Source organism: Eubalaena glacialis, chromosome 14 (genome assembly GCF_028564815.1).
Source record: "Eubalaena glacialis isolate mEubGla1 chromosome 14, mEubGla1.1.hap2.+ XY, whole genome shotgun sequence".
In the NCBI taxonomy this organism is placed as follows: Eukaryota; Metazoa; Chordata; class Mammalia; order Artiodactyla; family Balaenidae; genus Eubalaena; species Eubalaena glacialis.
The window spans coordinates 46,586,803-46,614,095 of record NC_083729.1 but is presented as its reverse complement, the minus strand read 5'-3'; the positions used below and the strand labels follow the sequence as shown (position 1 = coordinate 46,614,095).

Sequence of the window (27,293 nt, the reverse complement as noted above, 5' to 3'; positions counted from 1 at the left end):
AAGCACAAAATTCAAAAGCCATCCAATTTGGAACAAAGAAACAGAAAACGGAGGTGGAGTCCTGGGCACACCCCTTAATCTTGGGGTGGTGGGGTGTCCCAAAGCCAAATACTGACTCCCAAGTCCCGACCCCCACTGGTCTCCGCCTTCCTGGGGGCCCTTAGAACTGTGCTTGGGCTCAAATGCTGCCCCCAAAGCAAACCAGTAACTTCTCACTTTACAGAGGGGTGCAGCACATAGGTAGCACCCTACTTACGAGACTGGAGCAGGCAATGGCTTTGGTTAAGCCAAGTAGAAAAGAAGCCACTTACTTATTTCATGGCCAGTCTAGCTGCCTTGAAGGCCAAAGACTGGGAGAAGGAGAGAAATTTTTAAATATGAACGGTTCACACACACTCACTGGCTCTAAACAAACTTTGTTTGAACTACTTCCAGATCTATAAAAAGTCAGATAAATAGAAGAGAAAATACATTAGAAATTATAAACATGCTCTTCATGGGAAGTGGGTGAGATGACTTGACAGCTGCTGCAGGACACTGGATGTTGACAAACAGCTGTCCTAGGGCCCCTGCGCGTGGTCTAGGTTCTAGCGGACCCCAGGAGCAGTTTTCTTGAACACTGTTCTAGAGCAGGACCTGGGACACCAGACGCTGGTTCTCGCTCAGCCAGGTCTCCCTCATAGCTGCCTTGCGGTCGAATCTGCGGGCAAGCTGTTCCAGTTTCTCCTGTCTTATGAGCTCGTTCCGCAGGGCCAGTTCTCGCTCGTGTTCCGCTTTTTCCAGTCTTTCCCAGGCCTACAGAGATGAAAGAGAACAGTTTCCTGCTACGTTCAAGGAACAATCCTAGGCTGCAGTTAACAGCCAGTGCTTCTCAAAAAGACCGGAGAACTTGAAAGGGAAATCCCATTCCCAACCTCACTGACTCTTAAGCCTTGGGAAAAAAATCATTTTCTCTCAGTTGAGCCCCATGGGAACACTCTCCCCTATCTAAATCTAAAGATCCTATGTCACATCTGGGAAACAAAACAGTGTAGATATGGAGCAATGTAGCTAAGTTACAAAGCCCTTAACTTTAATTGAGAGGAAGCAAAGTATCTTCAACAGCTCTGATGTAAAAAAGATAAATGACATCTTCTAAGAAATTATATTATGAATCTCTCATTCACCCCACTCTGAAGTCACTTATTTTTAATTCACATATCTGAGTATTTTTTTTCCAAAATACTCACCAATTAAATTCATTCCTATGAAATATATCTTACTTCACATTAAAAAAAAAAAATTCCACTTAAAAGAATCTAAATGTGTACAACTGACCACAGTTCTAGATTTTTCAGATTTCTGCTTGGAAATAATGCCCACCATGAAATTCTATAATTGCAGATATAACAGGCATGGAAACAAATTTTTTGACAGCTTCTCTGACGGAAGGAGTCAAAATCCTAAGCCCTAACCTCTAGGGATTCCAGATACATGAAATAAGGTTTTGAATTCTCCCTTCTGCAATTTAAAGATGTTTGAGCCAATTGCCTGGGACAAATGACAGGTAAACTGATTATGTATCTGAGTGACAAGGTAAGCAGGCTGAACCTGGTTTGATAAAATCTAACACACACACGCACGCGCGCACACACACACACACACACACACACACCCCGCCAGCCACCTGCCCCCAAACCACCACAAGCACTCCCTTGACCCTCAGCACTACGTGAGCAATGACTGCCGCTTATCAACTCGGCAGGCCAGGAAGGAAGCCTTTCAAGATCTCTTAGCAATCAAGACCCACTGACAGAACCTGAAAACCTACAGGAGGCTGGCGCCCACACAGGAGGACAGGGCCCACGAAGGAGGCCAGACGGATCGGTTTTACCTTGTTAATGTCAGAGATGAGTTTCCCCTCCCGGGGCATGTAGACCTTCTGGTTATTGGCCCTCATCTTGCTCTGAATAGTGAAAAGCAGGACTTCCAAGTTCCCCTTCTCAGTAAATCTAAGCAGAGAAAACCAGCCATAAACATTATACTACATTTTGTTCTTTCAAAAGGAAAAATGCATCTGCTTCTAGAGAAAAAAATAAAATAAAATAAAAAAACACACTTCGTGCAGCCTCACAATTTTAAAAGGCATTTATCTCCAGTCTGACTTTTATGTGAAACGCGTGCGTGTTAGAGCAGTGGGTTAGTTTTTGGGTACTGAAGACCTCAGTATATGCCAGACTGTGGGGTTTTTCTTGTGGTTCGTTGTTGTTGCTGAGATTTATGGTCAGGGGCACAGAATGCTACTCTTTTGTTAATCAACTCAATCAAGATTTAGACCCCAAGCCCTGGATGATGAACTGGCTTCATTCGGAGAGCACAGCTGAATGCATTCAACAAGGATCATTTCAAACGCCCACCTAGGGTCACTGTCAATGGGTTGTGGAGACCTCAGCCAGGAATTCACAACTGAGTGGAGTTTTCAGAAAAAGGAGGGATGACTCTTGTCATAATAAGCAAGAGATAAGGGCCACAATCTTTACTGGACAACTACGTATCTTTAAAATATGTGAAAAGTCAGACTTCTGGGGGCAGCAAAACCTGATCTGAACGGATATGAAACTATTGTTTTTTTAATTCACACAATGTGAATAATTACATGTTTTGCTACAGATATGTGAGGAGGCCTGATATGAGTTAACTGCCTCAGAACCACCTGTTACTTCTCTAAAATCCAGAAACGATGGAATTCTGAAACACATTAGGCACAAGAGCTTTGGATAAGGAACTGGGGACCTGCACCGTTTCTTGGGACTCTCACGTATCACACGTACCAGTGGCACATTTCTGCTGGAAAGGGCTCACAGAGGGTATAATTTGGAATACATCTTGGCAACACAGGCTCAGATTAAAAGGAGGAGGACAGGCCGCTGGTGAGAGGCATTCACTGAGAGATGAGACCATGCAAGTCAGAAAACAGGGGTCTGCGGCTGCAATCACCTCTCTCCCCATAAGAAGGGCAATGCATTACACTCTGCATCTTACTTGGGCGGCTTCTCCACGGTGCGGTAGGTGTTGAAGGCCTGAAGCTGTTGTTGAACCCCAACCAGCGAGTTGGCAAATTTGCGATTGTTCAAAATAATGATGGTTTGTTCAATCCACTCCAGAAGGTCAGAGGCAAGGGATTCATACTTTTCAATCATTTTTTCTGTTTCAATAGCATTGTCGAGCACCTGTAAACAAGTCAGAAAAATGGAAAAACAAGATCGTATCCTTACGTAAGGGAGACATGACTGCAGCCCTATGGGAGCCCGCACACACTTCAGCACTGGCTCTGAAACGGTTCTATGAGACTTAGGCACAAGAGTTTTTAAAACTCCAAGAACCATGTGCTAATAAGCACTCAGACCGTGGCTATCATTTGTGAGCCATGACAACTTAACTCAACTGTAATTGGTTCTGTAACCTCCCTACCCCCAGGCAAAGGGTTTCAGATCCTGAATGACTCCTGATACCTCAGCTCTGAAATTCCTAGAGGAACAAAAAGGGCTCTATTTTGCTTGGTCCCGTCCCATGAATGCCCATGAATTTTCCATTCCATTGCACTGAGAAGACAATGTCATCTGATCTGCTGTGTTTTGAAATATATGGCAGGGGAACATCAGCCAAACAAAAAAATTAAAAAAGTGTAATACTGATGAGGCCTTTCCAAGCGTGGTAAGTAGGATTTTCACATCCATGACATCAGGCAACTCAATGAGATTTTCAATACCCAATTTTCTGGCAAGGTTGAGGGGAGGGGTGTTTCTGGGTCTGAGATCCCCCTGAAATCCCTTCCTAAGTATTTTAGCCACCCATCACTCCTGCCTCCTGTTACTCTTTGGGATCGAGAGGCTGCTGCCCACTTCCCTGCCGTGTGGAGAACCTGCCACGAACTCCCAATAGCTAAACGTCTGAGTGCGTGGTGGCGGCACATTAAGATGCGAAGCTTAATTACGTCTCACAACTTACAAAAGTGGTGTGAGCTCACCTTTCCAATTCGTTTTCCTTCAACAGCCAAGGCCTTCATCTTTGAGAAGTAGTGGTAATAAGTCACCACGTAAGTGATAATGGACTTCTCATCGGGGTGGTCCACACTGATATCTGCAACCCAGAGAAGATTCTGTTCAGTACTCTGCTCACAGCACTGCCACCCAGGCAGCAGGAACAACCCGGAACAGCTGCTCAGCACTGCACAGGCCCGTATCTTCATTTTTTGGGCTTGAGAGTTCTGCCATCAGTGTGTTAATTATAAAGTTAACTAACAGGGATGAAATCACCTCCCTGGCTCTTTTATTATATGAACATTCATAAGTGCCTTCTACTGCAATAAGGACATAAAAGTCTTTTTTTTTTTTTAACATTTTTATTGAAGTATAATTGCTTTACAATGGTGTGTTAGTTTCTGCTGTATAACAAAGTGAATCAGCTATATGTGTACGTATATGCCCATATCTCCTCCCTCTTGCGTCTCCCTCCTACCCTCCCTATCCCACCCCTCTAGGTGGTCACAAAGCACCGAGCTGATCTCCCTGTGCTATGCGGCTGCTTCCCACCAGCTATCTGTTTTACATTTGGTACTGTATATATGTCCATGCCACTCTCTCACTTCGTCCCAGCTTACCCTTCCCCCTCCCCGTGTCCTCAAGTCCATTCTCTATATCTGCGTCTTTATTCCCGTCCTGCTCCTAGGTTCATCAGAACCACTTTTTTTTTTTTTTTTTTTTTAGATTCCATATATATGTGTTAGCATACGGTATCTGTTTTTCTCTTTCGGAGTTACTTCACTCTGTATGACAGAAGGATATAAAAGTCTTAACAGACATGATCCTTTCTCTAGAGGATCCCAGGCCACTGCGATGACAAAATATATACAAAACTACTACACAGAAATGAAGAACATAGTAAGAACTGAGTCAGATATCTCAGTGATGTGGCTACCACCCAGACACACCACATTCACCTCCCTGCCTCCCCGACCCCTAAGCTGGTCTGTGTTTCTCTGTGGTCCTTATTTCTGCCAGTGGCACCAGAATCTTTCCCGGCCACTGAGTCCATGGACATCTTTATCTCCTTGTTACCCATATCCAGTTAGTCACCGGGTCTGAGACCTGATGATTCTATTTGTGGAATCCTTATTGTCACTCTCGGGTCCAGCTCTCACGGTCACATAACCAGACCTGAAGCAATGGCTTCCTCACTGGGTCTCCCTGCTACTCGATTCACTTTACACACTGTGCCTGGCTGATCCTCCAGAAGCACAGCTGTGAAGCACAGCTCCCTCCAAGCCCAAATTACTCAGAAGTGCCCTGCAGTCTGAAAAATAAAGTATAAACCCCAAAGGCCTCTACAATTTGCCCTAACTTTCTTTCCCTCCCTCCCTCCCTTCCATCTATCCATCGAATATTTATCAAGCTTCCTCTAAGTGCCAAGTGCCATTCTAGACATTTCTCATTCTATAGCCTAGTGGTTCTTCTAAGGCACTACAGATCTAAACCAAACTGGACTATTTACCACCCCTCAATTCCCAATATTCTTTCCAGTTACAGCCTCCCTTTGTCCGAAAGGGCCTTCCCCAGCACACCACCTTCTTCCTACCCTTCAGGTCCAGCTCAGAAGCCACCACTCCAACACAGCCATTTCCGATCCCTACAGCTGGAATGACTGTCTCCTCTGTTCCCTAAAGGGCTTTGTTTACGGTTTGCTTTCTGCCAGGTCCTATGATTACTTATGCACATTTCATTAGTCTTACAAGACTGAGTTTCCAAGGCAGGAACCCAGTCTTGGGAAGCCCTGTGCCACCGTGCCTCCCCACCTCCTAACGTGCTGTCTATATACAGGGTGGGTGGTCAATAAATATTTATCGAGGCAGGGAGAAAATGAATGAAGGTGGTCAGTCTTCGGGGTATGGCAATGTTGAGGGAAGTACTCAACTCAGGATACACGGAGGAGAGAACACACAGATGGGCTCTTTGTTGACGTATGGGGCTCTTTTTTCAATGTGCATCCGCACACGCGCCTTCACTTCTATCCTCCTGGCAGCCCTGTGTGAGGCAGGTTGTTTCTCTTGTTTTAAAGACCTGACTACCAGGGCACAGGGCGGGAAAGCTCCCTGCCCAGAGTCACTGAGGCAGCTGATGGCAGTGGGGGCCACAGCTACTGTTCCCACCCCAGGACCCCTGCGGCCAACTCCTGTGTCTGTTTGGCCCCATCAAAGTGGGCCCCGTGGACACAGAATTGGAGGAAGGCCAGGAAAAAATGCCATCCCTGTATGCAATTTAATAAACACAAAATGTCGACATAACTGGGAAAGAGTGAGCAAGCAAAACCGTTTTTAACTTGTTTACAATTTTATTTTAACTGATGCTCTCTGGGGCACCGGACAACTAACAGCAGCTAAGGACAACTAATAATCAAGATCAAACCCACAGAATAAGTGACATCGACTGCTTTTTTTAGCTCCTTGTCTTCGAATGATCTGGGGAACATCAATCCCCTTTTCGTAGTGGGCGGTGATTAGAAAGAGTAACTAATGAGCAACTTATTAAATTTCTTTTTGTCATAGTGATTAAAAAAAAAAAGAAGATTCTTTATCTAAGCACAAAGAGCCCGAGCTCAGGGAGGATGCCTTTCCAGAGTAAGGCAGGGGTTAAGCACAAAGATTTATCACAGTCCAAGGAATTTTGGTTTTGTGTTTATATTGAGAAATCATTTAATGGGCTAGCACAAAGATAATTTTATCTCAGCTTCCTGTAGTGAAACTATCAGTGCATCTGATGCACTGGAAAATAGCAAGACGCCTGCCTGGCAGCCTCACGACCTCGATCTGCCCTTGGGGAGTTCAACTTCCTGTTCTATATTTATAAGAACTTTAAACTTTCACTCACATACAGTTTTTTCTCTCTAATATTTGCTAACAGCTGAGAGGGTCTAAAAAGCTCCAGCACTACAAACAAATCCTCTTACGTTTTAAATGCTTCTCGACATCAGAAAACGTTCCTGTGATAGCTCATGCTAAGATGAAGCCTACAGTTAGGATTTTGGTAAGCAAGGGATTTACAGTCTATGGGACTGTCCCACACAGGTCTGCTCCATATCACCTGCAGTCAGTCTTCAGGGTCCTGCTGCAGGGATCCGCAGAGCAGAGAGGTTGGTTCCGTGCAGAGATTGGGCCGCCAAGCAGCCAGCCGCGAGGAGGGACTGCGCGTGTTACTCCTTCTGCCACCCACACGTTGCGGGTGCACCTTCCTCACTGAAGCTCTTCTTGCTCAGGAGCAAACACTGCACAGTCTCCTAAGGAGGCCCCTGCCCCTATCTCTACCCAGGCCAAACCACGCTCTTGCCACCGTGGGAATGAACGCCAGTCAACAAGCATGTATGAGAGCCTAAGGCAGGTTCTCTTCCTTGAGCACAGAGGCTAGGGGGCTTCAATGACTCCCCACTGCCTGCTGAATAACCTCTAAAGACTGTAACCTGTTGGGCCCCCACCCACCTTTCCAGTTGTATTTTTCCCAACATCACGCTAACACCACCCCCAATAAACTGTTAGTCCCCAATCACACCTTCCTCTTTCCTGGTTCCTTTGCTCACACAAATCCCTCTGCCTGCCCTGCCCTCTCCTCTGGCACATGTTTAAATCATACTCATCTTTCAAGGCCTTTTCAGATGTAATCCTTTACACAAATCCTCAAGTAACTCCCACACCAAAATTAAACTCCTCTTCCTTAGATAATTCCCAAAGCACACTGTACGAATACAACAAACTGACACAAAGCAGATTTTATATTTACCCCTCAGTGCAAGAGATGCCGACAGTCCCAGCTTTTACCCCTTGAGTCCTTACCTTCGGGGTCCAACAGTTTAGTGAGGCCGAGGTGCTGCTCTGCAAGGTTAAATGCATTCTGCAGATTGTAGTGTGCATTGGATTTCTTTAGCTTGTCAAAATCTATCAGGTCAGGCCTGTGTAGAACAACAGTGGAACACAACAGAAACCGTGGCTTGAAAACACACCGTGTGACCAGTGGGACTCGATTACTACTCCAAAAGTGTCCACTTAGCAGAGTAAAAGCCTACGATATTAGTTAATCATCAAACAATGAAACCCAATTTTTGAATAAACAACCTCAAAGTTTATGAAGAGAACGGAAGAGAACGGGTGAACTTGTTTCTTTTGTTTGGGATAATTTACACATTCTCTCTCACCTTCCTCATGGGGCAGGCAGGAATTTCCACCGTGATGCAACAGCGAGGGCAACGGACATGAGGACTGAAAGTCACCCAGATCTGCTACACAAGGATGTCAACATTCCACCCCCAAATTGTTAGCATGACCTCTAAGGACTCACCGGTGTTTGTGTATCAGTGCATTGAAGGCCATGCCGTCCCTCCAGCTAGTGGTGAAATTGTGAATGTTGACGTTGGGGTACCTAACAAACACGAAGCACGAGACAAGAGCGACACAATTATCAAATAAAGGTCTGTGCTTTTGCTAAACACAGTGTTTAAAAAAAAAAAAAGTCTGTAGGCACTGCGAAAATGTCGGGCAGTGAATATCAATAAGGACAATCAAATCGAAGCTAAGATCCGCCTCAACTTCTCCTTGTTGGAAAATAAGAATAAAACACACGTCCACATGGCTTTTCTTTCTTGGTAATTCGATCTGTGATCTGCGTCCTCGACTGAAAACACCAGGCTTACTGAGAAAAAAGTGACCACGACTAGATGCCTCTGAGGTCTCCCTGCTTCACTGGCTTTCCATGCCCCCAGCACAGCTATCAGAACCCTGCAGACACCAAGACCCGAGTTCACACAGCACTCCGGCAGAGGAAGTAGCTGGGATTACCTGTTCAAAGACTCAGCTCTCCTTCTTCCTTATCCCACTGAACTGGATGAAGTTTTGTAAATCTAGTACCTCCCTGAAACACTTCCTTATGTTTGAAACTTACCCGCAGTCAATCAGCTACTCTACACCACATTGATTATTAATAACTTTCTACCTGTGGTTGATTAAAAGTTCATTCCTAACTTGATCCCCTTACTAAGCCTTACACTCTTTATGGTTTCCATAGTTACCACTGACTGATCATGTCCATTACAGTTACATCTGTCCTCCAAGTAGTCCTGACTTGGTGCAAAATTAACCTGGTACGAAACCAATTCTCAATTAGTACCTAGGAGCTCCGACAGTTTCAGTGAGCAGTGAGCAATAAGCAAGATGTGATTCTCTAAAAAATATCTTCACTGAAATTTCAATGAGAGAATAAAAGAAAGGGAAACTGAGATAACGTACAAAGACCACCCACCCTTAAGTTTAATGCACAGAGCTTCCCAAAGCAACAGAAATTAAAGAGGGGAGAAAACCCACAACTTTTTACAAATATCATGGATGAGATTCTTAAACATGGTTTCAGGGTTTTAAAATTCAAGATTAACTTCTTTCTGGAACTTCCTTAATAAACAGAGGGAAACTGATTGTGCAAATGACAGGTCCAGGATATAAATCAACTCCTGTTCTGAGAGCTAGCTGAAACGTCAGCACATCAACTACTTACGAGTCAACAAGACGTCTCAATGGAAGTGGTGGAAAAAGATACTCGTCAACACCTTGTAATTGATGACTCTGGTAGAACTTAGTCCTGGGAGAAGCAGCCCCTAACCCCCTGAGTTCGTGCTCACCCAGCTGTCTTCATCTGGCACCACAACAGCAATGCATCCTTGGCAGATTTCTTCTCTTTGTTGTCTTCAGTTTCCACGCTGATATCCTGGATCTAAGATTTACAAAGAAATATTAGACCAATAGATGCGTTAGCTTCCTAATGAAAGCCACAGAAGAACAGGTCTGCATATACATAAAGAGTAAACTTTAGATCAACACCTAGCCCTGCAGACTGTCTACTCCGAGGGTCAATGAGAACTGCTTTCTGAAGCCAGGGTTCACTTCTTAGAAACACCAACCAGAACTAGGTTCTCTATTTTGCACAAAGATAAGACTGAAGTGAAGACTAGTTACCTGCCTGACTTTCAAGAACCTATTAGGGGTCATTTCTACCCCCAACATAGCCCGTCTTCTCCAACTACAAGCTAGAACAGTGGTGCATACGGTACACCTTGAACCTCAGCAGACCCTAGAAAAATACTGTTTGTTTTCTCACAACCAAAGATTTTTTTACACCAGGGTGAGTGAGTCCTTCGTTGATGAGGACAGTGCGTGCACCATTTCCTGAAAACTGACCCAAACTCTCAGAGAAAGAGTGCCCTTAAATGCTGTGCTTCCATGGTCTGAATGTTTGTCTCCCACACCCTCACCAATTCTTATGTTGAAATCCTAAGCCCCACAGGTGATGGCGTTAAGAGGTAGGGCCTTTGGGAGATGCTTAAGTTATGAGGGTAGAGCCCTCATAAATGGGATTTGTGCCTTATAAAAGAGGCTCCAGAGAGATCCCTAGCGCCTTCCACCATGTGAGGACACAATGAGAAGTATGCAACCCGGAAGAGGGCCCTCACCTGACCATGCTAGCACCCTGATCTCAGACTTACAGCCTCCACAACCATAAGCAATAAATTTCTACTGTTTGGAAGCCACCCAATCTGTGGTACTTTGTTTTAGCAGCCTGAATGGACTAAGACAGCCTGTATTCATCAGCTACTCCTAGGCCGCTGATTCTCAACAGGACATAGAGCCTGGTCTACTGGCACCAAAGTCAGACTCTCTGGGTCTGAATCCAGGCTCCCCCACCTATTGCGTGTCCTTGGGCTAGTTCCTTGGTTTCCCCTCTGAGGGGTGGCTATCTCAGAGCGCTGCTGTACACTTGAACAAATGCAAAGTACGAAGGTCTGGGCCCTTAGTAAGGATCCATACACGTCAGCTCTTTGGATGACGGGCTGCCTACCAGTTACGTGATTTTAAACAAATGCTCTAAATACCCTTTTGCCTTTAGTTCCTTGATTATAATGATAAAATGTGGGATGGAGTCAGGGGAAAAGGTGTTGGCCTCTCTTTCAGCTCTAACCATTCCAAGCTTCCCTGTCCTGGCCCCTGTCAAAGGTCTTCCCATTTAATCTAGAAACACGCCCCAGAATTCTTTTTAAGAGAAAGAGGTAGGAGGAGGATAAAATACATACATGTAAGATTAAAAAGTTAGAAACTTTCAACTAGGAAAAACACCTAGAAATTGAAATAATTACACTTCTAAAAAAAATTCTCCATTTTTAACTGTTGTAAGTGAAGTCTGAGCTTGCATAAACTCCAAAGAGTGTGCAAGAATAACCTTCGCTCAAGGAGTAAGACACAGACTCACTAAGAAAGGCAGGTGGAATTTTACACATTAACCCCCGTCAGCTTTCCTATGCCTCAGTGTGAAGGGAATCTGTTTCCAGACTTGTTCTTTTAGAAACAAAATCTACCCTTCTGAAGTGAAGACAGCTCCCTATGTGGACTAGGCAAACTCGACGACTTTCATTCCAGTTTCTCACACCATCTTTTACTCTCTTTTAAGGGAAAGCAGCATAAAACCTGTCTGTCATCATCGGTATTTAATGCACACCTGCTACACACATCAGGGCAGGCCACGTCTTGGGGACTCTGGACACACACACACACACACACACAGAGGAAATGTAAGACAAGGTTGCACATTCAGGAGCTGGAGGGCGGTGGGGAAAGAGATCTTTGTAGATACGTGGGACGCTTCACAGAGGACGCAGAATGTGAGCTGGGCCTTGGCTGGTGCAGAATCAATACATGTTTGTGGAGCGGGGGATGATTTGATAAAACTGCTGCGGGAGGTGGGGTCATGTCAGACACCAACCCTGCAGGCCATGCAGTGACATCAGCCTCAAAGGAAAGGGAGAAACTACGTATCAGCATTTACAGGTTCAAGCACAGAAAAAGGCAAGCTGGCAGGAAGCTAATTAGTCAATGACGCAACCCAGTTCATGTGGAGAATCCTGGAAAGGGCTGTGTGTGCCAGCTCCCCGCCACGGGCACAGACCTGCTGTCAAGAGAAGCTGCTGTCAGGATGCCCTTCCACACTCTGATTACTACAGGCCAGAGGCAAGAGAAATAGGACTTTTTACTCTACAGAACTGAGGCGATGCTCCAGGAGAGTCCTGTTGGCCTAAGGCCAAGAGCAATAGTTAGTGAATGTAATGGTATTTACTCTGTTTTCAAATCATTCAGGAACTAAATGACAGAAACCTGCAGAAGAGTTCTGTTTGCAAAGTAAAGTCACTGACTGTTGCAATTAAATCTCCACTAACGATGTCACCTTCACAGTGGTTCCCCGCCTCAGACCTATTTAATTAGAAGCGCTGGGGCTGGGACCAGGGAACCTGAATGAGTAAACGGCTTTCCCAAGGCAGGTCCAGGCTTAGGAACCCCCCATGCAGGGAGTGTCTCTGTACAGCTCTGGTTTGGTCCCCTACCCCCTCCCTCCTCCCACATACCCACCCAGACCACTGAACTAGAGCTGCCCGATCCCGAGGGAAGCGAGAAGGAAAACGATTGGTTAGAGGTTGATTTCAGCGTTTTAGTAAGAATACAAAGAGAGCTATAATTTGATTTCTGACATGGCCCTTTGTTGGTGAGATTTTTATTTACCTAGGGAAAAAAAAAACAATCAAACTTCATCAAAGGGGCTAACAGGACGGGAGGATACAGAGAACACAGCCACAGTGGAGACAGGACTGTTGGGACTTTTGTTTGCAGAGTAACCTGACGCTATGGTAAGAAGTGTTTCCTGAATTTCAGATTTTAACTGAAAAGCAGGGGCATGAAGCAACAGCCTGGAGAAAGAACCAGTAATCAGGCCGGAGGTGCTTCACAGACAAGAAAGGCTGAGCTCTCTTCCAAGGGGTCAGGAGCATGCACAGCAGCCCTGACTGGCTGTGTGATCCCTGGCAAGGCTCCTCCCTTCCCTCATGAAGTGAAGGAACTGGACAAAATGACCTTGAGAGTACCTTCTGGCTTAGAGTATTCCTATACTTAGAACCTTTCGCTCGGGTATAACAAACCCATAAAATCGTCATCAATTCAAACAAGCATAAGGCTTTTTGGCACATCCCCCCTGAAAACTGCTTCCTCACATCCAAAGGAGAAGGAGAAGGTGAAAACAGAGCCCACGCATGTGTCATGATCCTAAGCAGCTTCGCCTAAAGATATTCTATGACGCATGCCACAATCTGGCAAAGTTCACACAGTCTAGTGGTAGTAACCTAGCATCGACCACACCCTTACACCTCTGCTCCTGAACGCTGAGCAGCAGACACCAGACGTCTACAGTAGGTGTCGGTGAAGTGGTGGGCTGAGACGCAGTCCAGAAACCCTCTTATTTGCCAGGAGAGTCAAGACTTCCAGGGGCTGGCAAAACTGAGGGAGGATATGGTTAGCTGCCACATGCCTACAGGGCAGCCAAATGTGACCCGCCGCTCTGTACAGCTGACTCTGAGATGACATTTCAACCTGGTCTTCCTGGTCCCTCTGGAATGGGGAGGTCAGTTTCACAGGGATGCTCATACCCAGGAGGGAGGCCGAATCGCCGGGCCAAGTCCCTTACCTGGAAGCGCAGGATGATGGTCCAGATAAGGCCGAGGGTCAGCCGGTGGTTCCCATCCACGATGTCGTGGGACCCCATGTTCTCAAGATGGACTCGCTGCTCCTTCAGGAACTGAAGGGCCTTGTCCACGTTCTCCAGACAGTGGATGCGCATTCGTCCCTTGGTGGGTTTAGGCTAAAACAGATGAGCAGAAGGTGGAAACAGATCATCCAAGAGGGCAGAAACCAGCTCAGAACTACAGCCCAGAAAGTGCACACGTGCCCATTCATGCAGCGCTTTCCGACCCATACCAAAACGTTAAAAAAAACGTGCTCATTCAGTCCAAGGACAGAGTTTATCTAACAGCCTTAGAAAAGTTTACTTAAGGGATGGTAACCGATCACTCTTCAGAGGATTTTGTTTAATCATGGAAGTGACACAATTTACAAATGAGCACAGAAGCTGGAAGCTTAGAGAAAAAGGAACCCAATTTTCATAAAGAATTTCAGAGCTACTACTGCCATCCATATAATTTTTGCAGATGCACAGCGAAAACACCTCTGAGGATTTTCTGGCTGCTTTAAACGTAAAAACAGGTTTGCCACCTGCTGGTTCGGGTCGTTTCCCAAGGTTGGCTCAAAATGAAAAAGGGGGGACACTCCACCCAATCAGCGGAATTTTCAAGTGCTGGTTTTGTGAGGATGATGGAGGGGGGTTGAGTAAAAGGGTGTGACTTACTGGAAAGAAAGGATAAAGTAAAAAAAATATGAGAGTAGTCTAATTTGACTACCTCAAATGTCTATTCCTTTTAATCAGTTATATCAAAATCAAAAAAAGGCGTTTTCAAGGTGAGCATTTTAAATAAACAAAGCAATAGGTAAAGATACACACACACACTCTCGAAATTTTCAACGGGTCTCTATCATCTCCTGTGTCAAGAACAAGCTCATGCCTCCATCGCCCGCCTCCATCCTTCCCACCCTCCTCTCTGTCGCCCGTTACTCCCCCTTCTAGCTGAGGTTGCACCTCAGGCTGATCTCACTACTCCACAAAGCTGCCACCAGGATGCCCACACGCCCCTGGCCAGAAGATGAACCTGGCCTGGCTGCCATCCTACCTCCTCAGCCATCTCATTGTACCCCACCCACCTTTCAAGGTTCAGGTGAAAGCACATCTTTCCTTCTAGGAGTCATTTCCAACCATTCCAGTTCTCACAGGTCTCCCCTTCCCCCCCCAAACCTATATGTCTGTGGTCTCTGTCTGGACCACAGAGTTCAGGAACTAATCACATATCTTATATTTTTGCTGTTATTTCATATGTGTTGTTTTTATTACTTCCAACTTGACTACTGCCTTGAGAGCAGGGATGATGCTTTATATGCCTGCTATATTCTCGGTGGCCTCTGGTTTGGTTCAGCGCCCAAGGCCTACATGGAGTGACCTGAACGCCCACAGATGGACCGGGCAACGGTGTGTGCTATGAGCCGGCCTCACAGAGGAAAGGCAGCCAGGTGTGCAGCAACCTGGGCACACGCAGGTGTGGGCGGCAGCTAGTCCTATGGTAAGGTCTTGCCTGCTTCCCACTTTACCCTCTGTAGCTGAGATCCTCAGTTAAGTGCTAAATGGAAAACATGTAAAGAGAAGATAACTTGGCTAACAAGTGACCACTTTAAGTACCCAGTCTCAGATTATTTTTTTCTCGACTTTCTCTTCTACAAAAAAGGACTGGCAAGCATAGAAGAACGTGCCTTGACCCCAAGGAAATAAGATTATGGCCAGAGGCCTTACCACAAGTGGCAGATTTTTTCAAATAATAGCAATGGAAAAAGAAATGTCTCTAAAAGTCAAGCTTTTCACGCTCCAGTCGGCCCTCCGTACCCGCGGCAAGTCCTGGAACCAATCCCTCTTCAGGCATCGAGGGAAGTCTGCATTATAAGAGTTTACTTACAACCTCCCACCACCCCCCCACCCCCCCGCAAAAAGGCATCGTCTCTCAGAAATGTCACAACTAATACATTTCAGGTATGTCAGAAATGCTAGGATTTGTTATTCATGTTAGGTCAAGTGATAACATTACATCAAAATCAAGCAATATGGCGAGGTAAGAAAAAGGTCAGCTATTTAAAACAGAAAGCGGTGGACTCCATCTAGGATTCCATGAGCGACTGTGTAGACACAGTCTGAGGCCGACACTGGAGCCCCCCTCTTCCAAGGCGCGCCCAGCAGCCTCCTCTCCTGGGTCCCCTCCTAAGAGGGGAGATGGCCCTGATGGAGGGGTGTGCCCAGAGCCCTCGGGGGAGAAGTCCCCGGACTCTGCACACGGTTCTCGCGGGCCAGCTTTCAGTTCTTCTCATTTTCTCTGGATCAGCGGTCATTTCTTGAGGTTGACAAAGTGACCACCCACAGCGGTCCCTTGTTCTTCTCGTGTCCAGGTGGCTCCTGCTGAAACTCTGTTCAAAGTCGAGGGGTGGGGATTAACTGACTCTAAGGAAGCATGTGAATTCTGGGGCAGGGGCTCCTGACATTTCTCATTGCTCTACAGAGGCCTCTTCCTCTCGTCTCTTTAATGCCTGTGCCCTGACCAGCGAGCCTGTGACCAAACAGAGTGTGTCAGGCACCATACGCCCAGGACCGCAGAGCAACAGGGACGGAAGCGTTCTCCTAATGGCAGCAGGTATCTGCGAGGCCAGAAGAGGTTATGTCCTAACTGAGCGTGAGAGGAACAGTGTGGATGGAATTAGAATTGGTAAAGTTAATTCCAGTACCAGGACCCACAAAAGAGAGGCCACCCCAGTGGCTCGGCCCACGTCACAAACCTAAGTCAGACGGCCCTTGAGGGAAACAGCTGTCAAGGAGCCCAAACACACACCCATCCCAGTCCTCCAGCTCACCTCGCCCCAGAAAACAGGACCCGCTCGCCTCCTAAGGAAACCTCCAACCTCCTAGCCAGTCACGCCCTGCTCCCGCGCTGCCCCTTTTCTAACCTCTGGAAACCTGCTCTCGCCCCGAATCCCTAGGGAAGCATGCTCCACCACTCGTGAGGCACGGCACTCCTCTGTCCACGGACTGTGTCCCCTTGAATAAAGGACATCAAACTCTTTACTAAATTGTTTAGTTCTGTCATCTGACAGAAGGACCTGAGCAGCAGGCGAACAAGGAACAGGCTGGGGGCCGTCAGGACCTTCCCAGGTTGCAGCAGGCCTAACTACAGTTGGTCCTTTTAGACTTTATCTTGAAAAACTCAACTTCAAATGCGTGTGAGACATCGCTCAAGCCTCTGTTCTCTCGTTACAAAATCCCAGCCGACTGTGTGTTCGTTTCCACGTGAGTATGGGGTGCAAGGGTGTGGGAGGGGGAGGACTGCGAGAGGGGTCCAAACGCTTTCCTGCAGGCTGGAAAAGCCCAACGCCACGTGGCAGGGATGCCGTGCTGATGCTGACTGGCCATGCCAGGTGGGATCTGAGGATGGTTCACCCCAGACCTGGACACAACGTTAAGTCCCCTCCAGCACCAGCCATCAGAAACACTAGTGCATGGGAACACAAAGGAAGGAACTAAAATAAAAACGGCAGAGAAACACCTTTGGGTAAATGATCAGACTTCTTCAAATGGTTAAAAAACAAACCTCACCAATTTCCAAAAGTCAGAGGAAATGGAAAACTTTCAGGAGACCCCCTCACCCCACTTGGTTTTTTTTTTTTTTTTTTTGCAATTCTCCCAAAAATCAAACCAAGATTCGGGGGGATGATACTCTGCTCTTCTCCCCCTAAAGCTTTTTTATTTTTAATTTTCCTACTGCTCCTGGCCTTTATATCTTTTAAAACATAAAGCATGAACAAACCGGATCTCTGTATATGCTTCTGTTGGGCAATTCAGCATAGAAGATGATGCTAATGTTAAAATGCCCACATTTAAGTTACAATTTCCCCACTTTCTAGCCAATCAGCGCCTTACTTCTCAAATGTCTGTTTATCCATAACATGGGGATAATATGAATAATTATCTCAAAGGGCTGCTACATAAATGAAATGGTGAACTAATGATTATGGTGTTCTCAAACCCACAAAGTGTGTCTACCAACAGGGGTGCCTCAAGGATTTTCCTCCCAACGATTCTACTTAAAAGAGGGGGCTCCCCCTCTCCATGCCACTTGGGCTTCAAACTGTTTAGAAATAACACACCTCTCTGTTAGACAACAGGAAATGTTCAGGGTCTAGATAGAACTCTCCCACTGAGAGGCAGAGAAGTTGGTATACGTCAACTGAAAGGCAAATTTAGTACCAGAAGGGAATGTGCCCCCAAATAATGGTAATGATATTACTCTTCTAATCCTGACACCCCAAATTAAACTCTGGACAGAAATAAAAGGAAAAGGTGGTAGAGAAAACTTATGACTGGCTGCTGCCTGGAGGGAGGGGAGATAGGACGAGAGAGCGGGGAGGATGTGAAAACACCCAAACCTCAACACTTAAGGCCTCTATACACAGTAAGACCGCTATGACTCAGAGCTTACTAGGAAACAAGGCTGGAAAGCACGATTCACAGAGATATTTTAAATACTACTATTATGCTGTGCAGCTAGTAATTCAAACTAGGCTAACTGTTGTGCAGTGAAAGTTGCTTCATTGCCTCACTATACATACCTCTCTATGTTTTTCAAACACTTTCCCACATTTCATCTCAATCGAAGCTCACTCATCTTCGGTGGCATATTAACCCCTTTTTAAACCAAAAGAATAAACCAGATGTGGCGTGATTAGATGATGTACGGGTAGCACAATGAGGGGGGAGTAAGAATCAAGACTAAAACTCAAGAATACCAACTCCTGAAACCCATGCTGTATCTGCTTCAGAGAGGGCTTCTGAAGTGTTTTAAGGCACGGTACCTGGGCAAGTTTAGGGGGCAATCATTACAGGGAATTTATTTTAGAAGGGTTAATGACTGCACAGAACTATATACACTGAAACACACTGGGTCATATAAACGGCAAAACTCCCAAGATCTAAAAATTCTTAGCTGCCATTTCCTGTGCCACTATGTTAACCTATCTGTTAGGTGGTTTACATTTATTTAATCCTCACACTAACACTGCACAGCAATAATTATTATTATTCTTGTCATTTTGCAGATGAGAACATGCCGGCTTAGAGGGGTGAGGCGATGGTGCGCGGCTGGCTGGTGTGTGGTGAGCCGGGATTCCAGAGCGCGCCCTCTTCAGGCTACACCGGGAACCAAGGGCAGTACACACACGTCTACGTGAAAGGAAATTACGAGGCTCGGTTCCCATCTGGCAGACAGTTTTCCTTTTTTTTTAAAAGAGCTATTTTTATTTTACTCAACCTCCATCTTCTCAAGAGGAAGAAGAGATAACAATGGAGAGAACTGAACACAGAGCAACTGGGGGAGGGGTGCATCGCTCAGGGATAAACACAAGCCTCGCCCCAAGAGTGGCTCGCCCTGCTGAGAAAAGGAACCTTCCCTGTCTCGTCTCCATTAATTATTGTCAAGTTTCTAGTGTGACACAGGTCCGTTCCCACGGCAACATGCGCATTTCTGTCCTCTGTGTCCTTTCTGATGGGGCAGTTTGAGATGCCACTTAGGAGGAGGCAAGGATCAATACCAGACTCACGTGCAACTCAAGCAAGGGGGGCTCTGCAGGCACGGGCTCCTCTGAGGAAATGCCGATTTTTACGGATCCTCCTTTAAATCAATCTAACAAGTGTCCCTGCTCTTCCGCACCAGGGCCTGTGGGCCTGTGTCTTGCGGGCGCTTTTCCTGTTTCCCCTTCCCAAGGTCCCTTCTGTCCCTTCTAGTCCCAAATCTCTATCAACCACAGCTCCAGCCCATCTGGGCCTTACTCCAGACCCATCTTCTTTCCAACTCCAAAGGAGGAGTGGGAATTACAGGGCTAAATAACCAACCTCCAGAAACTGACAATATATTCCTGATTGCTTATTAGAGCAGCTAGTCCAAGCCCTGCCCCTGAGAAGCGGTGTGGTCCTGGGCAAATTCGCCAAGTGGGCCCAAGGCCCTTAGAAAGGAAGGAGGGAGCTGGATGCCGCCCACCCCACCCCCCCATGGCTCTGCCCCGACTGTCACTCAGCCTGGAGTTTGGATCGATTACACGCTGTGGGGCATCAGGATTTGCAGAACTGTGGAGTAATCACGATGGCAGGCTTTTTGTCAGAGTCTAGAGATGGAAAAGAAAAAGCAAATGTTTCCTGGAGCCATTTTTAGCCTCCTTGAATAGAAGAGGAAGACATAAAGGAGGATTCCTGGCAGGGTATTTTGGGAGGACCCTGGGGGGCTGGGCCACTCTTCTACCCTGGTAAGCCCCACTCCCTCTGATTTTCTTCATGGGTATCCAAAGCCACCTCGAAGCCACCTGGAGCAACAGCTCTCCAAGGGTTGCAGGGTAGACAGAACACCAATCCTGGGAATTGGGAGAGGCCAACTGCCACATGCCAGTTGGATGGGCTTGATGGTTGCTGACTCTCAGTTACAGGACCTATGAAATAAAGGAATCTAACTTAGTGGCCACTAAAGTCCCTTCCAGCTATAAAATACAACCTATGTGTTGGAGGGTGAAAGACTCACTAGCATGCAAGGTGAATTCTAAAGTGCCTCCTGATCTCTCGTTTAGGTGAAGAAGAAATAGAGAAAAGACACTACTGGTCTCAGTATATCACAGCAATGGATACTTGCTTATATTTTTGCCTTTTAATCAAAAATCAGTGTTTGCTACACACACACACACACACACACACACACACACACACACGTCTCTACTTAATACAGAGGGTAGGATGGGATAGGAATTTGGGATTTGGGAATAGGAACTCCAAAATTTCCTCTGATACAACAGTCAAACTCATTTCACATTATGTCCCCAAACACCTCCCTACACATCACACTTTGAGCTTTAAGAAGAGTATAAATGATTCTTGCCCAATTAAAATTAAACAGGAAACAACATACTTTGTTCCATTAATTCCTGCCCGTCTCCTTCCTCATTGCGACCCACTCCCAAGGAGAATCTTCTCCTTTAGCAGGGCTCAATGAGAAAGGAGGGGACCAACAGACAGGAGAGTAGGCTGCAGTCCAAGTTATATTCCTCAGTAGTGATACTGGCCTTGGGCGAGGCCCTGGTCACTCACTGCCTGTTTCTCCTATAAAGCGTAAGTTGTCCCCTTGATTAGACTCTGAGAACTAAACACATTATGAATGTGACAGAAAACACTAAAAGTGACTGACCATCATCACTCCTTCCAAAAACAAACTCCAATTCAGCCAGGATGCTTTCCCTACACCTGTTTCCTCCTGCCACCCACCCTCAAGCGCTCTCTTCACTCTTCCTCACGGCTGACATGTGGTCCCCTCCTTGACACCCTATCCAGAAGGCCCGTTTCCCCTTCTGAACTCTAGGGCTTTGGGGCCATTCATTCAGTACTTTATCACATGGTATTACTATTACCTGTTACTATTAATTCACTTTTAGTATTTGTGCAATTAGACTCGAATTTAACAGGGGCATTCTTCTGTGTCTGGTTGTTTAGAACAAAAGCAAATTCTCCCACACAAGAGACATTACAAACAAAAGGCAGGCTCTGTGGCCAGTCCATAAAACCCCGTTTCTACAACAATACATGCCAGCATGTTCTCCTAACAAAGGCTCTATGTAAAACGCACTCAGGGTAGTTCAACATGGGATTTATCTAAGGCTTAGCAAATATCATGGTAAATCTATCTTCTCCACATAGCTCAGCCTGTTTTGGAATTAACGGTGGTTAAAAAAAAAAAAAAAAAAAAAATCCTCTTTTTGTTGCATTGTCTTCTTTGAGATTGATTAACAGAATAAGAAGACAGAATATCAGGAAAACATCAAGCAACCAAAAATCAGTGGTACCTGCTGTTGGAAATGGTGGGGGCTGGGGGGAGGGCAGAAGCGTTCAGAAAACCTTGTCCTCTCGGTCAGAGGCGAGGGCTCAGTCTGGCAGGAGCAAGGCAGGAAACTGTCTTATTCAGAACCATCCTTCATGCCGAGGCCCACGGAGGGAAGGGGGCAGGCACTGGCCAACTTTGAACCTGGATGAGGACCCGTGGGCTCCACTTCACCCCCGAAGTCCAGAGGCCCCACTCCCTCCAAATGTCAGTGGGTTGCGCAGGACAAACCTTTACCCCTCAAGTCCCGTTTCTCATCTGGCCCTGGGACCTAGGACCAATGACAAAGTGACCGCTTCTACCTGGTCAGTTGACGTTGTGAAGGGTGGTCTATATTCTTTATGGAACTTTAAAGCAAGACATTTATGAACTTATAGTACATGGTAATTTCAGAGTAACACATTGGAAAGGAAAGGTTTTCTTTGTCATCAACCCAATCCCGATTAGCAGCAGCTTCCGGGCTCAGCCAAAGAGTTTCCTCACTGCTCCAGGATCTGACATACCTTGCGGCAAAGAGAGCGACAACTTCCGGACACAGATCCCGCCCAAGTCAGGAGCAGACGTGAGGATTCCTGCCCTCTCATGTTCCCCAGTACACTGGAATCAAGTGCCTTGATAATCCAAACTGCCTACACAAAACCTGCTCAAATCTAACTCAAATTTTATTAAGCCGAAATGCAGGGTGGGGTTAGGGTGGAATGCTCTGGATCATTAAGCTTATGTATTTCTTTGAACTTAGTAAAAATAAGACAAATCTCCCCCTCTGTAAAGAGGGATGAGTTGGCTCCAAGAATCTATTAATAAAATAAATTTAGATACTGCAGTCCCTCAAACATTTATCTACCACTTACTGCCAAGCTGTTGGTAAGTGCTGGCGCTGAAACGCTGATGGAGACATGGCTCCAGATGGAGTGCAAATGTTTATGTGACCCAGGGCTTTGGATCACTGGTGCAGAAAGCCCAGTGCTGACTGAACGTTATCTGATGATACAACCGTTTAGCTGTGGACATTAATTTACCCAGGCCTGGAAGCTCTAGCAACCTCATTCGTTTTGGAATCTGAAGATGCAAGAATCCTTTGGGGCGAGCCCTCACGGATGGATGTCCTCTCCTGCGGGGAGGGTCTCTAACGTTGAGTCCCTGGCAGCCTCTGCAGCCAACAGCAGAGTGTGGTCTGTGTCCCTTTCAGAAGGCTCCATGAACCAAATAAACCACGGGGCCAAAGAGGCCGAAAATCTCCAGTACAAATGAACAAGAGCTGTGGCTCACTCTATCTATGGTATCCTTACTTTTGGAATAAGAAGATTAATCAGACTGCCCAACCTATAGTCAGAGTTGGCTGTGAGGAAAGGATAATAAAAGAAGTCAAGGCTCTTGGGGTTTTGTTTTTTTTTTTTAAAGTATTTGTTTATTTATTTATTTATGGCTGTGTTAGGTCTTCGTTTCTGTGCGAGGGCCCTCTCTAGCTGTGGCAAGCGGGGGCCACTCCTCATCGCGGTGTGCGGGCCCCTCACCATCACGGCCTCTCTTGCTGCGGAGCACAGGCTCCAGACGCGCAAGCTCAGTAATTGTGGCTCACGGGCCCAGCTGCTCTGCGGCACGTGGGATCTTCCCAGACCAGGGCTCGAACCCGTGTCCCCTGCATTGGCAGGCAGATTCTCAACCACTGCGCCACCAGGGAAGCCCGGCTCTTGGGGTTTTACAAAGTGGTAAGTCATGGCTAAACACAGCTTCTGCCACTGACTGCCTGAGAGGATGGAGATGGCAGCCCTCTGATGTTCATCCATCTCTACTCTCCCAGGCCTCTGGGTCACTGCAAAAAATATATATATAAATATATATACTGCTGGCAGCAAATAAACAGAGGAGTGGGAGGTATCTGCAAACAACCAAGAATTATGCTTTGCTGGTTGCTTTTTTTCTCCCTAATGTTTTTGTTGCCCTTTCCAGAATAAAGGGCAAAGGGTCTGATCCCGTTTATTATGCGGACATTATCAAGGACACAATCTTCTTGGTATGAAAGAATTATGGACCTTCCAGGGTGAACAATTTACTCCCCACAGCCCTGAAGACGGGACCCTATTGGGACAAAAATTAATGTTCAAACTAATTTCTAGTTTCAGGTGACCTTTAATGATTTTTTTTTTAAGCTACTTTCAAAACATCATTCAAAAAAAACAAAAATCAATAGACAATCATACTAGGTTAAACATTAAAAGGGAAAAAAATGTGGGGCGGTTGAGAAAGTCTGGTTACCAAAATTGTATTTAAAGATGAATATCACAATAATTCTGGCCTAGACTCACGTCAAAAAACAAACCAAAATGACCGGCCCTCTCCCTGTGGACCCACTGCTCCCACTTCCACCTTACACACCGCCTTCAGGGCAGCATCACGGTCACGGAGGCAGGAGCCTCCTTTGCTTCTCCAGTGTGTCTAGCTTGACCCACAACCTCTCAAGAAAACGAGGCAACAAAACGTGCACGCTCAGGGAACAAAGAGCGTGTGGACCACAGGCACTGAGGATGAGGCGGGGCTTCACTGTCTCTTAGAGGAGGCTGTGCTTGAACAGAGGGGCAGGGAAAGGGAAACCTGATGTTCTTACCAGGGCTCAAAGGGGCCATTCTGCCTGTGGGCTAATGACAAGACAGGGTGCAACCGCAGCCCCTGGCCTGTGGTCAGAGGTGTGTGGGTCGGTCTGCATGCAGACCCACCGCGGCTGTCAAGTTACAGGGTGGAGCTCGAGTTAAAAGTAAGGCTTTCTGGCAGCCCTGCCAACCACCAGCATCATGTTTTCCTGGTGATGTCACTGCAGATGTGGGCTCGATCCCTGGGCGTCAGCCTGCCTTTGGCTGGGCCCCCACCAGCACCTATGGAACCGCCTGTGCTCTGGCAGAAGACAGCACCCATTTCCACACCAAGGCGAGACAAAACCTGTTGGGTCAGTTACAGTGACTGGTTTAAGATTCCTCAGTTTAAGGTCCATAGACAAAAGTCACATCAGAGACAGCCATGGCAGCTCTGGGAAACAGAATGGGGAGAACAGTTTCACTGTAGGCTGACAACTCCCCTGCCCAAAAAGGCGGCTCGGGGGAATTCATCAAAGCTCCAAGTTTCCAAGGAGACACAGCACCAGCCTCTCCCTCCACCCCCAAAACAAAAAGTGTGCACGGAAGAAACCAAAAAAACACCAGGGACCATTGAATTCAATTCCTGCCACCTTAAAACAGCAGCTCAGATTTTCCAGAGAATCAGTAAGACACAAATTTAAAATTATTCCGTGATTTCAAGGGATACAGGTACATCCTGGAGCCAGCACCCAAGGTTGGCCCTTAAATTTCCAGCACCGTGCCCTGTTCAACAGGGGACACCAGCCAAGATCTTTCTGACCAAAGGTAGTAATCTTGCAAATAACCAGAATGAAGCCGCTTCACTACAGTTCAAGAAAATCACCCAGATTCAGAATGTTACCCTGGAGCTTTCCCCAGCGTGCTCATCTCACTTATCAAGAGTCTCCTCCTCAAAAATATCAACCATTAACTGCAGAAATCAACAGGAGACAACTCCACACTTCATTTTTCAAAAAAACATTTTCCCACCTACAGTGCACCACACTTCACATCCCCTCTTACCAGTCTCTCTCCGGAGAGGACCTCCAGCAGCTTGATGAGCATCCGTCCATCCCGAAGGTCAGTGTACAGGTCTGTGATCCGGCAGGACACCCGGGCGAGGTGGGAGTTGACCCACTTGGTGAAGGTCTTCTTCTGCACGGCTTCACGTTCATCTGCAAGCAGAGGAGAGCTCACTTTACCACCAACCACAGCCTGGGCAGTGGTGGGTGTGTGCCAGTGGGGGCATGAGACGCTGGCCAAAGGAAGAAGAGCAAAACTCAACTGTAATAAACCTTAGCTCCTCTAAAGCATGGTCAGCAACTCGGGAATAGAGGAACCATACAATCCCTGAACACTGGAGCCCCTAAGCATAACCACCAGCAGAGCATCCTTTGCTCGCACTCATCTCATTTCCTCCCACCTCTGCTGAAGAGGCAACACGACAGAGAAGGTCACGGTGGGGTCCTTTGCAGCCCTGCCCGATAGTATAATACTTGGCTGGTAAAGTTTCTAACGTGGGCGTCAGCTATTATTCCTCCCCAGCGTGGGGGACGCACACAGTACACAGAAGGACGTGGGGCAGAAGAGCTCAGGAGACAGCCAGAAATTGCTTCCCTCAGGTACAAAGGATCAGGCAACACCTGACGAGATAAATTCACTCATGACCTTGATCTGCAATGATCCTTTCACCTACTGAGTGGGATGCTCAGTGAACAGCAGAAACAATGGTGGGCAACGTGGCAGAGTACAAGGAGACCTGGCCAGGCACTGGGAGAGCAGGGCCTGGGCCCGAGGTTGAGGTTTCGTCAAAAATGTGCTGAGACCCTGGGCTCAGTGTCCCCTTCCGTAAAGTGAGTGGACGACTATCATCTCCAAACTTCAACCATTCCTTGAAAAGGCAACTGCTGGTTTATGGTCCAAAGTGGGGTAGCTGCACATCTAAATCATCCAGGAAACAGTATTAAGTTTTTCAAGCCTCAGTGATCAAGTTTTGTCCAATTCAAAGCACAAAACTCTAGACACACGTGCCTAGAACCGGCCCTTCACATTTCATACAAATAGGCTTCCCATCTTCTTGCCTCTGCAGAATGTTCTAAATGCAGGCTGTTGAAGATCTTCAACAGGGATCCACAGAATGTGCCCTGGACCCACCGACTCACACTCCCTGACTGTTCTCTACTGAGCTACCCTTTGGTCACATACTCACCCCACTTCCAGTTCCATCAGCATAAATCTGTCCTAAAAGGACCCAAGACTTCCTCCTTTCAGCGTTAGGCCCAAACCCACCAAGATGCTTATGAACCAATCTACAAAAAAGGGAGCAGACTCCAACAACTTTTTGTGTATTTCAGCATCACTGAGTGACAGCTAAAAAGCCACCCTTGCTGATGGGGCATGAACTTGGTGGCCTGGGTCTACTGGGTTCCCAGGCTGGCCAGGGTATCCTGGGAATGTCTGCAGGGAAGGCTCTGCTGAGGCCTCCACCCACCACAGGGAGGGAATGAGGCAGAGGCAACAAGAGATGAGCCTTTACTGCTGCCAAACTGGCAGGTGAGGCCACCGGGCCACCTGCCAAGACAGCCGCCCACCTTCGAAGCCAGCAGCTCCTCCTGGCCCAGCCTTCCCCCGAGGGAACAGCCCGCCAGAGGGAAAGAGGGCCTTGCCTCGCAACAAAGGCCAACTGAAAGCAAGGGATCAGAAAGGGCAGGATAGGGGGAACAAGGAAAAAGGCAGTGAGGGGCACAGTGCAGACTGAAAAAGGCACTGCACCAATAACATCATGATCGGTCGCAGAGAAAAGATCCCATGCATTATTCATCATGCAATCATCATGATGGACGGTAACTTTATGACAGCGACACAGAAGCTGTATTTTTTGGCCAAAGGTTGGCTGTTTTGAAGGAGCAGGTCCAGAGCAGAGTACACAGACACATGAAGCTTCTCCTAGGGACATGTCACAGACGGCAAGTAACTCGAGGTTCAGGTGCATTTAGGGTCAGCTAATTTTTTTCTAAATTATAATATCTTTTATGTGCTACACAGTTGGAAATGTCTTTAATAAAGCCCTTGATGGGTATCCTAGGTTGTTATTAAAGGGTCTGGGGCTCCAAATCGCTACCACACCCAGCCTATCACGGGAACAAGGTCAAAATGAAAACCTGCTTGGATTAAGTTATTTCTAAATAAACAAGT

At 46.7% G+C, this 27,293-nt stretch overlaps 1 protein-coding gene across 4 annotated transcripts in view; it reads right to left on the bottom strand.

The window, feature by feature from the left end:
• Nucleotides 1-27,293, bottom strand: part of SPTBN1 (spectrin beta, non-erythrocytic 1) — a 195,498-nt gene that overhangs the window by 44,092 nt on the left and 124,113 nt on the right. For all 4 annotated transcript variants that reach the window (XM_061168630.1, XM_061168628.1, XM_061168629.1 and 1 more), the window contains 9 exons: nucleotides 25,122-25,273; nucleotides 13,569-13,742; nucleotides 9,691-9,782; nucleotides 8,361-8,441; nucleotides 7,859-7,974; nucleotides 4,007-4,119; nucleotides 3,022-3,209; nucleotides 1,874-1,991; nucleotides 637-795 (listed from right to left, as the gene is read on the bottom strand). In XM_061168630.1, coding sequence (XP_061024613.1) covers nucleotides 637-795; nucleotides 1,874-1,991; nucleotides 3,022-3,209; nucleotides 4,007-4,119; nucleotides 7,859-7,974; nucleotides 8,361-8,441; nucleotides 9,691-9,782; nucleotides 13,569-13,742; nucleotides 25,122-25,273 — 1,193 coding nt within the window. The remainder of the gene's footprint in view (nucleotides 1-636; nucleotides 796-1,873; nucleotides 1,992-3,021; nucleotides 3,210-4,006; nucleotides 4,120-7,858; nucleotides 7,975-8,360; nucleotides 8,442-9,690; nucleotides 9,783-13,568; nucleotides 13,743-25,121; nucleotides 25,274-27,293) is intronic.